The sequence below is a fragment of the Eleutherodactylus coqui genome, chromosome 1, assembly GCF_035609145.1.
Source record: "Eleutherodactylus coqui strain aEleCoq1 chromosome 1, aEleCoq1.hap1, whole genome shotgun sequence".
Lineage (NCBI taxonomy): Eukaryota > Metazoa > Chordata > Amphibia > Anura > Eleutherodactylidae > Eleutherodactylus > Eleutherodactylus coqui.
The window spans coordinates 138,693,863-138,708,771 of record NC_089837.1 but is presented as its reverse complement, the minus strand read 5'-3'; the positions used below and the strand labels follow the sequence as shown (position 1 = coordinate 138,708,771).

General features: G+C 41.6%; 1 protein-coding gene across 1 annotated transcript in view; it reads left to right on the top strand.

Annotated features, from left to right (window-relative positions):
* The first annotated feature begins 876 nt into the window (after positions 1 to 876).
* The window catches only part of SLC2A2 (solute carrier family 2 member 2), a 64,142-nt gene continuing 50,109 nt past the window's right edge, over positions 877 to 14,909 (top strand). The window contains exons 1-3 of the mRNA XM_066590027.1: positions 877 to 943; positions 9,791 to 9,886; positions 13,685 to 13,878. Of these exons, the coding sequence (XP_066446124.1) occupies positions 917 to 943; positions 9,791 to 9,886; positions 13,685 to 13,878 (317 nt within the window). The 5' untranslated portion in view covers positions 877 to 916. The remainder of the gene's footprint in view (positions 944 to 9,790; positions 9,887 to 13,684; positions 13,879 to 14,909) is intronic.

Below are 14,909 nucleotides of genomic sequence, written 5' to 3'. Positions count from 1 at the left end.
TACTTTTGGGGGTGCCTTATTTTCGGGGGAAACACGGTATGTATAAATATATCAGGGGACATTACAGAGATCTCTCCCATCATCTGTTTATACCAGGACTGTGACTGTAACAAGGAGGCATCCTCTATATATAGAGGAAAGAAGGTTTCTACACCAACATAGAAGGGGCTTCTTTACTGTAAGAGCAGTGAGACTATGGAACTCTCTGCCTGAGGACGTGGTGATGGCAAATTCGATAAAACAGGGGGGCCTGGACACCTTTCTTGAGCGATATAATATTATATGTTATAATCATTAAGAACTTCAAGGATTGTTAATCCTGGGATAATTCTCAATGCCAGATTGGAGTCGGGAGGGGATTTTCCCCCCTAAATAAGGAAAATTGGCTTCTACCTCATGGATTTTTTGCCTTCTTCTGGATCAACATTCAGGGTGTAATAGGCTGAATTGGATCGACATATGTCTTTTTTCAGCCTTACATACTTTGTTACTATGAAAGTCAACGTTGGCTTGTTCGCTAATCTTTTGGTTTAAATACTAATCATTCGGTCATTTTCATTCACTAGTACAGTGAATGTGAATGACTGAACGATTTGCGAGCAAACAAGCGAAATATTTATCTGCATGTATAAATAGGCTGCACGTGAGGACTTTGTCATCAATCGCTTGTAGAAACAATGAATCGCTCCATGTAAAAGCATCCTAAGTCTACTTTATTGTAAAATTATGTAAGATGCAGACACTTAAGGTCGAAGCAAATCTTCTGTGAGTGTAAAGGCCCTTTGCTCCTGGTTGTTGTTTAGCTAGATAGCAACTCCCCCTCCCCTAAGACACGGCCCTCTAACAATACCTGCATATAACCAGCCCCAGGTCACTAGCAACATACAATCTTTGGAGCTCACTGGACAAGGCTACAATGGACAGGAAAATGCAAGAGCAGAAGGTATTGTACTGTTTATACAGTATTGTTAGAGAGAGGCAGAACTGAGTGTGCGTGAAATGATAGCAAATAGATCTATATTGTAGCATCTAGACTTGTAAAACTTATTGAATCTACAATATAAGCAACGTTTGTTACTTAAGTGCTTCGATAGTTGACTGTCCTCTCTATAAGTATATAGCTAATAAACCGCATTCCCTGCTATGTAAAGGAACGCATACAAATAAGATTAGAGAGACACCAACTACAACCATGGCATGTTTTATCAGCGTGATTGTTCATTGCGTTGTTTTAATAAGCAGTATTGGAGAAACATTGTATAAGATTGTATAATTTGCAGCTTGACCAACGTGTTAGATTAGCTACTATGTTATATGTGTTGTCAAATGGTACTGATAATATCCTCCATACGCTGTATCATGACTATTTGTACACTACAAAGCTCAGGGGGTATTCATTCTCATTGAAGAGACCCAGTGGGTGACTGTTGAGGGGCAAGAACTATCGAAACAGACCATTGGAGGAGTCTCTAGTTTGGTTGACAAGATCTGATTTGTGTACAGTAGAAAGTAAAAGTATCTTCATTCTTATTATCATCAGCACCGTTATTATCACAGTATTATCATCACTACCATCATTCATCTACAGCAGAATATGATTTTAAGGAATCTAAAGGAATCCCTCTGTTTGGTCATCATACAAAATATTTTCCACTGAGTGACTCTATTATCGACACATCCCACAACTATTCAGCTGTAATGCAACTCAGTAGCAGGGGATAATCAGCAAGATAATGGAGTCATTCCGCAGGCATCCCACCGCTCACATGCCCCTCCTGTATAGACCCCACACTTTGTCTCTGCTACAGACATTTGCTTCTATTACATGTGTAAAGGTATCCACAATAAGAAGATAAGGAAATCACAAAAGCTCAGGATATCCAATTATGCTGAGTGTTACACATTTGCATTTTCACACTTGTAGCATGTTCTACACATGCAGAATGTTACATATTAATATATGTGCTACATATTTTCAATAAAAATCCCTCTAGATTACAAGACGCTGTTAGGAGAATGTTTTCTTCAGTATGAGACCAAAAGGAGTAAGTTGAAAACTTTAAGCATTTTTGCTATTAAGTGACCAAATTCACCAGCACGATGGCTATGGCTTGGGTGCCATATTGTAACGCCAAGAAGAACCTCCGCTTATCTTTCCCACATAGCAGTTATATGGAAGGAGGCTTTCTAGCATAAGTAACAGATAAACTAGAAGACATTTAATTTTGGTGGCTCACATGGTTAGAATAATACTTGGATCTGTAGTTTTTCGGGTGGTTGCTGCAGTTTTCTTCTCTCTGGGTATGTAGATTGGGATACTCCATGTATGGTACCAGCACCAACGTCACTAAAATTCAATGAAGATTTGCAAAGTAATCTGCGACAGATAACCAAGGCAAAGGGTCCTTTAAAATATTGTTCCGTTTATTGCTGAGTTGTGCGAAACTGAATGATAGTCATTCAGTGTAAATACCGCCAGTGACTGAATGCCGAATGATAATTTGTACACTTACCGTTCATCCCTCAGTTTAGGCAGGCATACAAATCAAACTACTATCGGCCCGTGAAAACAGGTAGTCGTTCATCTATGAATGACTGCCTGTTAACTGTGAGTGGAGGCGGGCGGTCAGATGTAACGTCTGTCCCACGCCACCTCTATTCACTGAGCAATTATTAAGTATCAGACAATCCCCCCCCCTATAGTAAAGGACCCTAAGAGTCAGATTTTTTATGCATATTTGCCTCTCCACATACTGTTGATCCGCACATGCATTAGTCCGTGGGGCAAATCTGTGTGCAGATATCACAATGCTGGAGTCCACATTAAAGAAGTGACATGTCATTTTTCCGAAACATGGATCTGAAATTCAAGCACAGAAAACTCCACACAATATAAACTATGGTGCATATTCCCATTCAAATGAGTGGTTACGGAGTTGACATGGAATCTGTGGAGATCCCACTTGGATTCCACATCAGATACACATGAATTTCAGTCAGTCTTCAATGGCCTTAATGCAAATCTACAAAAAAAATCCAAGGCTCAGCTTCAGACATCTGACATGGATTATGTGGCAGATCCCTATTGCGGATTATGTGGCAGATCCCTATTGCAGATTATGTGGCAGATCGCCATTGCGGATTATGTGGCAGATCACCATTGTGGATTATGCGGCAGATCCCTATTACGGATTATGCGGCAGATCCCTATTGCGGATTATGCGGCAGATCCCTATTGCGGATTATGCGGCAGATCCCTATTGCGGATTATGCGGCAGATCCCTATTGCAGATTATGCAGTAGATCCCTATTGCAGATTATGCGGCAGATCCCTATTGCAGATTATGCGGCAGATCCCTATTGCGGATTATGCGTCAGATCCCTATTGCGGATTATGCGTCAGATCCCTATTGCGGATTATGCGGCAGATCCCTATCGTGGATTATGCCATGTAAACCTGCCCCTTCATTTCTAAAATAAAGGTGATTTCTTCATATGGTGCTGTTTTATCAGGCAAGGGGTCAAGGTGCGCAGAACGTCTGTGTGTACATAAACTGTGCTGGGAGCGACGTACTGAATTCCACTAGTCATGAAGACATTGGAAAATGAATGCTGGATTTTTACAAATAAGCAGAATTTTCCTGCTTTGCATTAAAGCATATGTTTACCATAAACCATATAGCATATGTATAAAATGAATCAACATAACAAATTAGGTTATTTTGTAAACACATTGTATTATTTTTCTTGTACTGGTCTGGATTATTATAGTCCAGATCTGCTGGTTGACCAGCTGTTATCAGACATACCTTTCCCTAACAGTCTATCTGAGTTCCTAGAAGCCAGTGAGACCGCTGGTTTTACTGCACCAGTTTGCTGTATTGAGTGTGTTGTAAAGACATTAACTAAAAAATGCTAATTAGCAGAGCAAACTTGGTGCAGACCTTTAATCAGCAAGGAACGCTGAGAGATTTGAGATCTGCAGCATGCTGATTTGTGAATGCAGCTCCAGATCACAATACAGACTAGAACTCAGGATCAGGATAATGCAAGTAAAGCAAGGTGGTAAAACATGACTGGGCTTTTTAAGTAAATGGTGTCTGATATCGATATATACTTTAAAGTAAATGGATATGAGCGCAATGTACAGTCATCCTATGTACGGGCTATCCTCATGACCAAGGTTTTATTTGGGACCTGTGTCAACATGACCTAAATACATCACGCATAGCCTGCTGTGCAGATGCGTAACTTGAAGCTCCTGGGCCCCAAGCAAAACCTGGAACGGGGCCCCCAACTATAATGCTTTATTCATAGTACTGGGCTCCCTATATGGAGAAGAGAGGCCTTATGGGCCCCCTAAGGCTCCTGGGCCTGGGTGCAACCGCATCCCCTGCACCCTCTATAGTTACGCCCCTGCTGCTGTGTATCCATTCTGTACATCCATGCCTCCAATTATATACAGTACAGCATAGAGAAACAAAGATTTATCCTCACCAATTTGCATTCAGGTCTGTAATATGGAGCACCATATCGTTCAGTGTACAAGGTCCTGCATGGGCCCTAGATCAGCCATGGATACAGAATAAAGAGAATTTATACAAATACTCCATATTTTCACCATATGAAAAGTAAAATTAATTTAGATTTCTTAGTTTACTGGAAATGCTTTTTTAAAATTTCTGTCATTGATTATTGCCAAGTTTGCTAACAGAAAGTTTTTGGGAACAAGAAATTTGACATTGTAGGGATTTTTGCTATAAGTGGAGTAATGTTCAGTGCAAAAAATAACTTCTAAATCTAGGCAGACATGATTGTGTCACCTTATCTTCTTGCTCCTAGCAGATTACTGCAGAATCAGTTATGGCTCTTCACACATTGCACTCTAGCCTTTCATTGGAAGGTTCCAACAAATGTACTCCAATGACTCCAATTGTAAAAAGCGTATACCATGTGGTATACTTTTTGTTTCATAGTGTCCCACTGTATAGGAAAGTGTAGTTTGCTGTGATTTCCTATACAGTCCAAATCATGTATCCAAAGGCATACCACCCCAGTGTAGGCCAAAAGGACAGTCTGTTGACCTTCTTCAGATAATAGAACCCTATGGATATGTTTGATGTGTACTTCAAGAGCTATTACCTGTATATTCGCCAAACATCGGGCTCTGATGCAGTGTGCACAGACCCTAACCTACCCAGATACCTAGTTTGTGTGGGAACTCTGGAATGTAGGGATGTCTGGGAATGGACTTCTGTGTTCTGAATAGTCTGAAGAGTAGTTCACAAGCAGTATTCCTCCTCAGATTATTCTAATAGGTATGGTTAGCTCTTTGAGTTCAATTATTCTAATGTTTATAGGAGCTGCCTGCCTTCCCCAACATCTGCAGAAAGGCAATAGTTTTTTATTGTCTTTTTTTTATTCTTAAATTCATCATCCCTAGTATGGATACTGTGCATTTGTCAGGTTAGAACTTTATCTCAGTGAGGAAATCTGAGAAGAATATTGGCTTAAGGATAAAAATATGCAAGTCTATGATTAGATTTATGGCCCGAAGCAGGACATGCGCAAATCATTTTTGGTGGATCCAACAATTAACTTATATCTAAGACAGCTTAAATATTCCGAACAAGTGGCATCAGTGGCAATATCTGGTGGGCACTTATTCGCCTCCACCTATAACAATAACTATGCATGGCTGGCTGACAGCTATCATAGATGTATGGCCAGCCTTAAGCCTCACACATATTGCTGTATTGTGACACTGTACAGAAACATAATAAGTCATCCACAAAAGCACGTGAAACTCCAATTTCATACAGAGGTATACAGTTATATTTCTCTCTGTTTCCATACAAATCCAACAGAAAAATTGTGGCGTGTTCCACTGACATATACAGCATGCAGAGCTCCATTTCCATATATATGACACCTAATGTATAGCTTTACACAGGATAACCATTGAGGCATACAGGCTTCAGAGTTGTCCCAAGACTTATCACTCCTGTGCTTTCACAAAGGAGCAATAGTCATTCACTGAATGAAGGTGGAGTGCACCAGAGATCTCTCCCGTCCACCATTCACTGTGAAGAGGTAGTCATTCAAAGATGAACGACTGCCTATTTAGACTGAGTGAGAAGTTGCTTACTACAGTTTTCCCTTAAAATAAAACCTATCCTGAAAATAAGCCCTAGCATGGTTTTTCAAGATTTTTGAGGATGCTCAAAATAAGTCCTAAGACAAAAAAAGCCCTAGTTACAGTTCATAAACAAAGTCAATTTACACAGAGTCCAGGTAGCTATACATGTAAAAAAGTAAAATCAATTGGCAATAGAATGCAGCAGGACAGACAGACCCTTTGTCAAGAAAGTTAGACACTCGCAAAAGAATCACACTCAAAATGCCCCATGAGACCCAAAACAGTAAGGCAAGGGCAAGTTCAGGGCTCTCACACACGGATCAGATAGTCCCACTGGCGTCATGCCACTCCCAAGCTCATTATATTAGAGCATTGTGCCTCTAATATACCCAGAATGTGATGACATGACTAGATTTGAATAAATGTTGTTTTTTTACTTTGTTCAAAAATGAATGTAGATTGTCGTTCACGGGAAAAAAAGCCATCTCCTGAAAATAAGCCCTAGCGCATGTTTTGGAGCAAAAATTGATATAAGACCTTGTCTTATTTTTGAGAAACACGGTAGTCTCTTCATTTCAGAAAGCTTTAGGCCCCCTGTCTATGGGTGAGGTGAAATATCACTAGCGATATTCCGACGGGGAGAAGGGGAGAGAACTGACAGTTCTCTGCGGTCAGCCTATCTGACAGATAGGCTCACCCTGGAGAATCGTGGCAAATCGCATCATGGTGCAGTTTGAGTCCCGCAAACGGAGAATCATTATGATTCTCTACTCGTGGACAGGGGGCTGCTCTTTCCATAGTTAATTCTATTGAAAGTGTACACTGCATTACTCGTGGCCAGATTATCGCTGCGAGTAACGCAATGCAAAATCATCCGTGGACAGGAGCCCAAACTAAAGCGACTAGCGACTACTAAGGAATTTCTTATTTGTGAGATTTTTCAGCCAATAGTTGTCCTGTGTAAAGCCATCCTATGGCTTGTTATTTGTGAAACAAGACGTAGTTTTAATGGTACCATATAGTTTTAATGAAAAAAATTGTACAACTTCTAAGTTGGGTAACATGGAAAAAAAGGCAATTGTGCTGTTTTTGGGGAGGTAAAATTGAACATGGCAATTTTACTCTATAGGTCACTACAATTGCAGCAATACCATATTTTTATAGTTTTTTTTAATGTTTTACTACTTTAAAAAAATAAAAAAAGATTGTTAAAAAGAAAAAATTGCTTTTGTCACCATATTCTGACACTTGTAACTTTTTCAATTGATGAGACAATAACTATGGAGGACTGGGGCAGTCAGGACAATGTGTATGTGGGGAGCTACGAGTTGTTAGATGCAGGACAGGAGAGAAAAGAAAGTGTGGGAGAAAACCCTCTGAACCTCCCCGACCAACTGGATTCTCCAAGAAGTAGAACACTCGCCCTGAGAAGGGCAACCCCACTGCTTGCATATGGCAAGGTCAGACATCAAAGAGGAACTATGGAACCTAAGAATTGGACCAGGGAGAACGAAAGCACTGGATGCACAGGACAATGATAGACAATCTGACAACTGACAGCAATGCAGAGAGTGCAAGACAGAATCAGACAGGTACACTGAGAGTCCTGATAAGGCCAGAATACTAGGAGTATAACTGGCAGCCTCTGCAAGGAGGAGCCAGTTTATATATCATAGAAAAGTTGCTGATTGGCTGATAGGGCAGACAATCATCTTAGCTAGCCCATCAACTGAACAGCAGCGGGGGGGGGGGGGGGGGGGTTAAGCCCCAACATCCAGGACCAAATGAAGCATAAATAAGCGAGCAGGAGCATCATGTGATCTAAAACTGACATTGAGACGTTACCACAGAATCAAACCCAAGACCCCAAAGAAATCAGCGACACCATGGCAGGCTGTGTAAGAGCTTGTTTTCTGCAAGGTGTGCTATAGTATGTATTGGTGCATTTTGGGGTATGTATGACGTTTTGCTATTTTGGCTAAAGCACAATTCTAGAATTGTGGGGTTTTTCTGCATTCACTATGCAGGATAAATAATGTGATAATTTAATGGATTGCACTTTTAAGGATGAGAAAATACCAATTATGGTCATTTCTGTACTGGTAGAGCTTAGTATTCATCAGTAGTCAAATGCCCCATTTACACGAGACAAGCTGTGGGGCAAACGATGCCCAACAATCATCCCAGTGGTGCTCGCTCCTGTGCTATTACGCATGAGCAAGTATAGCTGGCATCGCTCACAGCACTGCCGGCATGGAGGTGGAGTGGGCTGAGGAGCGTTCTTCCCCCACCTGCCTCCATTCACAGTAAGCAGACAGTCGTTCAGAAATGAATGACTGCTTTTTACACTGAACGTCTCGTCGTTCAGTTTTCTGTATGCAGAAACTGAACAACTGAACAATTCATTTGGGGCAATTATCGTTCGAATTCCCGTGGGATCGGTGGAATCTGAATGATTCTGACTGAAAGTGTGAAAGAGCCAGTCATCAAAATAGCCTTCTTGTAATACTATATCTCCCCTGCAGGAAAAAGTCTGGCAAAAGAGATGTAGCAGGATTTTTAAAAAATATTTTTCTTTTTGGGATCTAGTACTGGCTTTGACTCAAAAAAGTGACAAAATTGCATGTGTAATTCCAGTCTTATAATCACTACTTTGCAATGGTATTGACTATTTCTGATCAAAGCAAAACATATTTGCTTTGTGGAGTTTGAGCACAGATATTTGTGAAAATACAATGTTTGATTGATCATGTTCTGGTCTTGGCCATATTGAGTCCTTGTTCACATAGTATTGTTTTGGTACAGTGTTTTACCAACAAGGGTTGGGTCAAAGAAAGAGGAGAAACAAGCCTTCCCTTTCTATTTTCTTGTCTCTCAAGTCTATTCCTGACTTTCAAAAATAAAATATCTCAAACACTGTATTAAAAAGGTTGTACCCCAATTACAAGTAATCCCCTATCCACAGAAAAAGGGATAGCTTGATGATCGGTGGCGGCCTCGTTGCTGAGACATCCGCTGATCTTGGAAACGGGGGTCCTGTGCCTTTCCTCTGGGGGTTGCTGCACCTCCCTCAGTGAGGAGGAGACTGAATGGAGCTCTGGTCGCACAACCTCACTAGCGCTCCATTCACTTCCAATGGGACTGTGGAGATAGCCAAGAGGCACCTGCTCAGGTATGTGTCAGCTCCATTGAAATGAATGCTTGGCCAGCGCTCCATTTACAGTGACGTCCCTGGGGGTAGAAGCGACCTCCACAGTGGCAGGCAGAGTAGGATACGGGAGTCCCATTCTCAAGATCGGTGGGGTCTCAGCGGTGAAACCCCCGCGATCAACAAGTTATAGGGAATAACTTGTAATTGTGGTACAACCCCTTTAAGCTGCTCTGGTGAACCTGAGTACACACTTTCCATTTTTGCATGTAGTTTTAGTTAAAACCAGAAGGGTGTACACTTGAAGTCTTCTACTTTGCTTTTTTTCTGCCTTCTCAATTTTGAAAATCAAAAAAGTTAAAATAAATAGTAGAACAATAGAGGGACAGCACTGAACAATAGAGAGGCACGTAGAGGTCAGAGCTACATGGTTCACCCAAGATAACGATTGAAGAATAAATAACCAGTCTTCCTATGTTGTTGTTTTTTTTCCATTTCTTTAGAACTTGACGGGAAGTCTGATTTTCGCTGTGTTCACAGCTGTGCTGGGATCTCTACAATATGGATATGGTATTGGAGTTATTAATGCACCACAAAAGGTAAACCACTATAGTATGTTACTATGTTACGTCTAATGCTTAAAGAGATTTTCCACATTGGTGTTCAGAGCCGGAAGTGTAAGAGAAAGGTTTCACTCCCATTGCAATCAGTGGAAGCATTGCCTTCTATTACACTTGCGGCTCTGAACACCAATGCAGATGTATGACTCGGCCGCGCTGACAACGGCCTGAGGATTACCTTATCGGTGGGGATCCCGAGCAGTGGAGCTAATCAACTATTAATAATAATATTTATTTATATAGCGCCAACATATTCCGCAGCCATTACAAAAACAAGGCGATACAAAATGACAAAAGGATAGGTCATCCATAGTAAATGCCTAGAAAACCCCTTTAAATCAAGGAAACTGTTATACATTGTCATATTGCAGTGTATCTATATGACTTCTCAAAAAATACAAAACCCTGTATAGAACTATTAGAGGTAATTTTATATAACAGTGATGGTGCCAGCCAAAATTCCCTCTTAGTGATGAGGCTGTCTATACATGGGCTGACAGTTTCCTATAATCGCTCATTTGAGTGATTATTCGGGTGACTATAGGCCGTGTAAAGGTACCTTAAGTTGGCATTTTTAGTTCACTCTCCCCCATATATAGCAGTTACAATGCTCTCCTCTATACAAAAAATACACGCAAAATATGCAGCCAAAATATGCTTGTGTGAGTGAGCCCTTAACGGTCAGTCTGCCCATATAGGTGGAGCATACAGTCCCCATCTGCTGAATAGAGCATTAGACCAGTAATTATTAGGAAATTATATAGTACCAGTGTTTCTGGCAATGCGCCACATAGCTCTGCTACATGCACGTCACACACACAGATCTGGTACATGTACATCACATACAGCTCTGCTACATACATTGTTCATACAACAGGGATCAAAAGCAGTACAGTGGAGTCCTACACACACTGATCACCCCCTGGTCATGTGACCCCAGACTCCTCCAACATAGATGACTGATCACATGACTGGAACATCACAGGTCGTGTAAGTACATGGCTGCTGTAGGTGTTCATTAGTATTCCACCCCCTACAAACCTCCATGGCCTCAGTTGCTATGGAATACTAACAAACACCTAGATGGACAGCAGCTGTCATGAGCTCACTGTCATGTGTTCTGGGGCGGAGCATGTCACTCACTGATGGACGGACAGGTGGTCCTTAGTACTTTGATTGTTACAAATGTATCAAAAGTTTCTGAATGAGTTGGCTGCATTCACACAGGTAAGTGCTATTTTCGGCAGTGAAAAGCTGAGTTTTTTTCCCTGAGATTTTAAAGATGCATTTTGTGATTTTTCACTTGAAATACGGATACAAATTACATCTGCTTTTTCTGTGTGTTTTTCATACACGTTTTTAACTGGTCTGCACTTCCTGTTTTTTACGTGATCTGCATAGTAACATACATTAAAAACGCATCACACTCTCATGCAAATCACATGGCATGAGACCGCAATCGGTTTTTTAATTGTACCATAGAAAATAATGGGCGACTGTTGAATAAGAATAGCACAATAATAGGACATATAGCGATCTTCCATATTTAGACTATTAATCCGAAAAAAAAAGTCTTGTGTGAATTAACCCATTCAAATAAATGGGTTCTTTTCCCACACAAGTTCTGACAGAATTTGCACAGGAAAATTGGCCGGGTGGATTCAGCTTTACTCTTTTCTTTCCAGATTGGTCAACTATATAGATAATCTACATTAGGAATAGTGAATGGTGATAAAGCACATCGGCAGGTAGAGTTCAAGTCTTAGAGAGCAATGTTAAGGTCACGCTGGCAAAACCACATTTTTACATCTCTCCCCCCCCCCCTCCCACACAGACACCCAACTGCCTTTCACACTCTAGAGGTCTCCTCTGTGTATTGCAGCCCCTTCCCTGCAGTGCAGCCTGCTGTCTGATGCTTATCAGGCACCATCTAAAGAGTGAGAGATTTTGGTTTCGCTTTGACATCAGTCCCATGATGCATCAGCATAGAAATAGTTAAGGGTATACCATTTTAAAATTTTTTATGATTTTCAGATTCTATAGATATATCCTCTCAAGCCTTCCTCTTTTAGTCCTGGAACCATCCCTCAACTGCGATAAACTTTTACGTATCTGTCATTATGTGGACAGAATCTTCTTGCACCGCAGTAGAACATCTATCTACATATATGCAACTTTTCCTACAAGGATTTGCATAGCAGACTGTTTTTTGATGGAAATTACTGACTGGCAGATTTACCAATCAACACGTGTGGAGTTCTAATTGCTATAAAGCGATGAACAGCATGTGCTGTAAAGAGGCATCAGGCCGTAGATACAATGTCTTCTCTGAACAAGCACATAATACTAATACAGCAACAACTGTGCCCCGATATCATCCATCACTAATATCCTTTGTCCTGACTCTAGAGGTGCATGCCTGGCCCTCATCTATTGAAATCCATGGGATTTATAGTGTCCATACACCTTTAATAGATATCTCCCGTCTTCCTCATACACATGTATGTGGTGTCAAGAGCGAGAAGGGAATATAAAGGCCATCTTCTGAGTGATAATCGTTGCGTGTAAATGTGCCCATCTTTCAGTTTTCTGCAGAATAGCGGTTTTCAGTTCTGCTTGAAAACCATCATTCAGCAGAACAGCTGATAAGCAGGACCACAGGCTGTGCTCTCTCTCGGGAGCACTGATTACAGCTGATTGCATTCTCTCAGCTGTCAGCCCCACCGCCAGAACAAAGGGAATGTAATCAGGGAACAGCGGCTCACATGCTACTAATTGGTACTAACAGGAATTAGTACTGAGTAGTAGTTTATGCAAAATGATTGCTCAAAAGCCATCTTTTGAGCAATCACCTTTGTAGTGTAAGTACACCTTAAGTCAACGCCAGCCACAGCTGACAGCAGCTTATCTCCTGTTGGAACATAGGATTGGGCTAATTGAAATCCTGTGGCAAATCTTACCAAAATCATTGGGTTTGCTGAACTTTACACTAGTGTGCATGGGCACCTTTAGGCTCATTTCACACAGCATTGCTCATCAAGGCCCGTTTTACCTGCATATGGCTGCCTGTCCTTGGGCGTTGCGGATCTCTGCTACGGGAGCCGCTGCCAGGGAGCAGGAGCCGTCAGACGGATCTCCGGCGGTCAGCCTATCTGACAGATAGGCTGACCGCGGAGAATCACGGCAAATCGCAGTGATTCTCCACTCATGGACAGGGAGGGAAGCGCACTCCATAGCAACACTTGGGAGAGCTTTCACTGGTTTCCCCACGGCCAGGAACGCGATGAAAACCCGCCAGTGGACAGGCAGCCTATGCGAGATGATTTTCTGGCAAAAACACCATGCATCACTTCTGTGAAATTCCAATGCTTTTGTGCTTGTTTCATGAACGATAGAGGATCAGAAATGTGCTTTACATGGATTTTAATGGGAAACCTCATTTTGCGCTCGCATGCACACCACACAGCATGTGGGAGTCATGCATTGTATTTAAGATCCCATTGAAATTAATGGATGATGCGTTCTGAGGAACGCAAAAAAATTAGGACATGACGTGTCTTTTGTCCTCCCAGCATCGCTGTGAGTGAAAACATTGCTCACGTGTATGACTCGCACATTTGTGTGAGTTTTGTGCGTCTCGCAACATACAAAACTTGCGCAAGATTCACACTTGTGTGAAAGTAGCCTTGCAGAAACCTCTAAGTGTTTATTTGAAGTAATTTCATTGGAATAAGTAGATATTAGTTTTAATTTTACTTGGTCTATCTTGTCATCTAGGTCATTGAAAGACATTATGCAAAAGTAATGGATCTGCCAATGGATGACATCTTAGCTAGGAGTGCAAATGAGACAGGTGAAATTGCCCCGCACCCATCTGTTATCATGTACTGGTCGCTCTCTGTATCAGTCTTCTCTCTGGGAGGGTTGGTATCTTCCTTTTTTGTTGGATGGATTGCAGACAAACTGGGGAGGTAAGTAGTATTCCTACCTAAGTAGCTTTATATCTAAAATAGGTACAGATGTAGCAGAAATGAGTTTTGAATCTTTGGTAATCTTTTTGGGCTGCCCCGTGCAGTTGTACCAACAGTATTTAGGGTTCTCATTTTTTAAACTTGATGTGCAGGGTAACTATCTGACGTAATCCAACGTGTGGCTGCCATAAATTAGCTATTAACAGCTTGTGGATTAGCACTGCAGATCGGACAGGAGTAAATGTTGAGTTTATTTTATAACTTTATAGAAATGATATAATGAGTTGTTAATATTCGAAATATATTCATATGTATCAACAAGACACATAACAAAAGTCATATTTTTTTGTCATCTTAAGTAGGCCTCCTGCAGGCGACCAGGCCGGATCCCGCTGCAAGAATTTTTGCAACGGGATGCGAGCCATGCCCCTGCAGTGACCACGGCAGCTCACCTTCTCCCAGCGTCTTCTCCGCTCTGCTGTGTGCCGGCAGCCGACTAGAGTCGGCGTGTCAGAGGTGACATTTCTGTGCGGGCCTCTGTGAGGCTCGCACAGAAATAGGACATGCCACGATTTGTTTACGGTGGGAGTTTTCACGTGGTCAAATTGTGGCTGTCTGCATAGGATTGCATTATCTAATGAAATCCTATGGCAGCGGGCATGGGCAGAAATTCTGCAGGAAATCCCGCCATGTAATTTTTGCCCGTGTGCAGGAGGCTGTACTGTAGAGATTTCTTCTCTTACCTCCTGTCTCCTCTGCTGACATCTAGCAGATGCCTGTTTACATGATGGGATGTACTGTTGGCCTCACTGATCATGCAATCAGTACACATGTTTACACTGGATTATAACTGGAACATTTGCTCAATATGACCATTTTTTATATAATCATTCCATGTAAAGGGCTATTCCTGTTGTAAACTATTGATGGCCTATCCAGCTGTTTGCTGATTACTTATGCCCTGAGCTGATTTCTGCAGGAAGCAGACAGCTCCATTCCCACTGCAGTGACAAGGATTGGTACTACAGGCA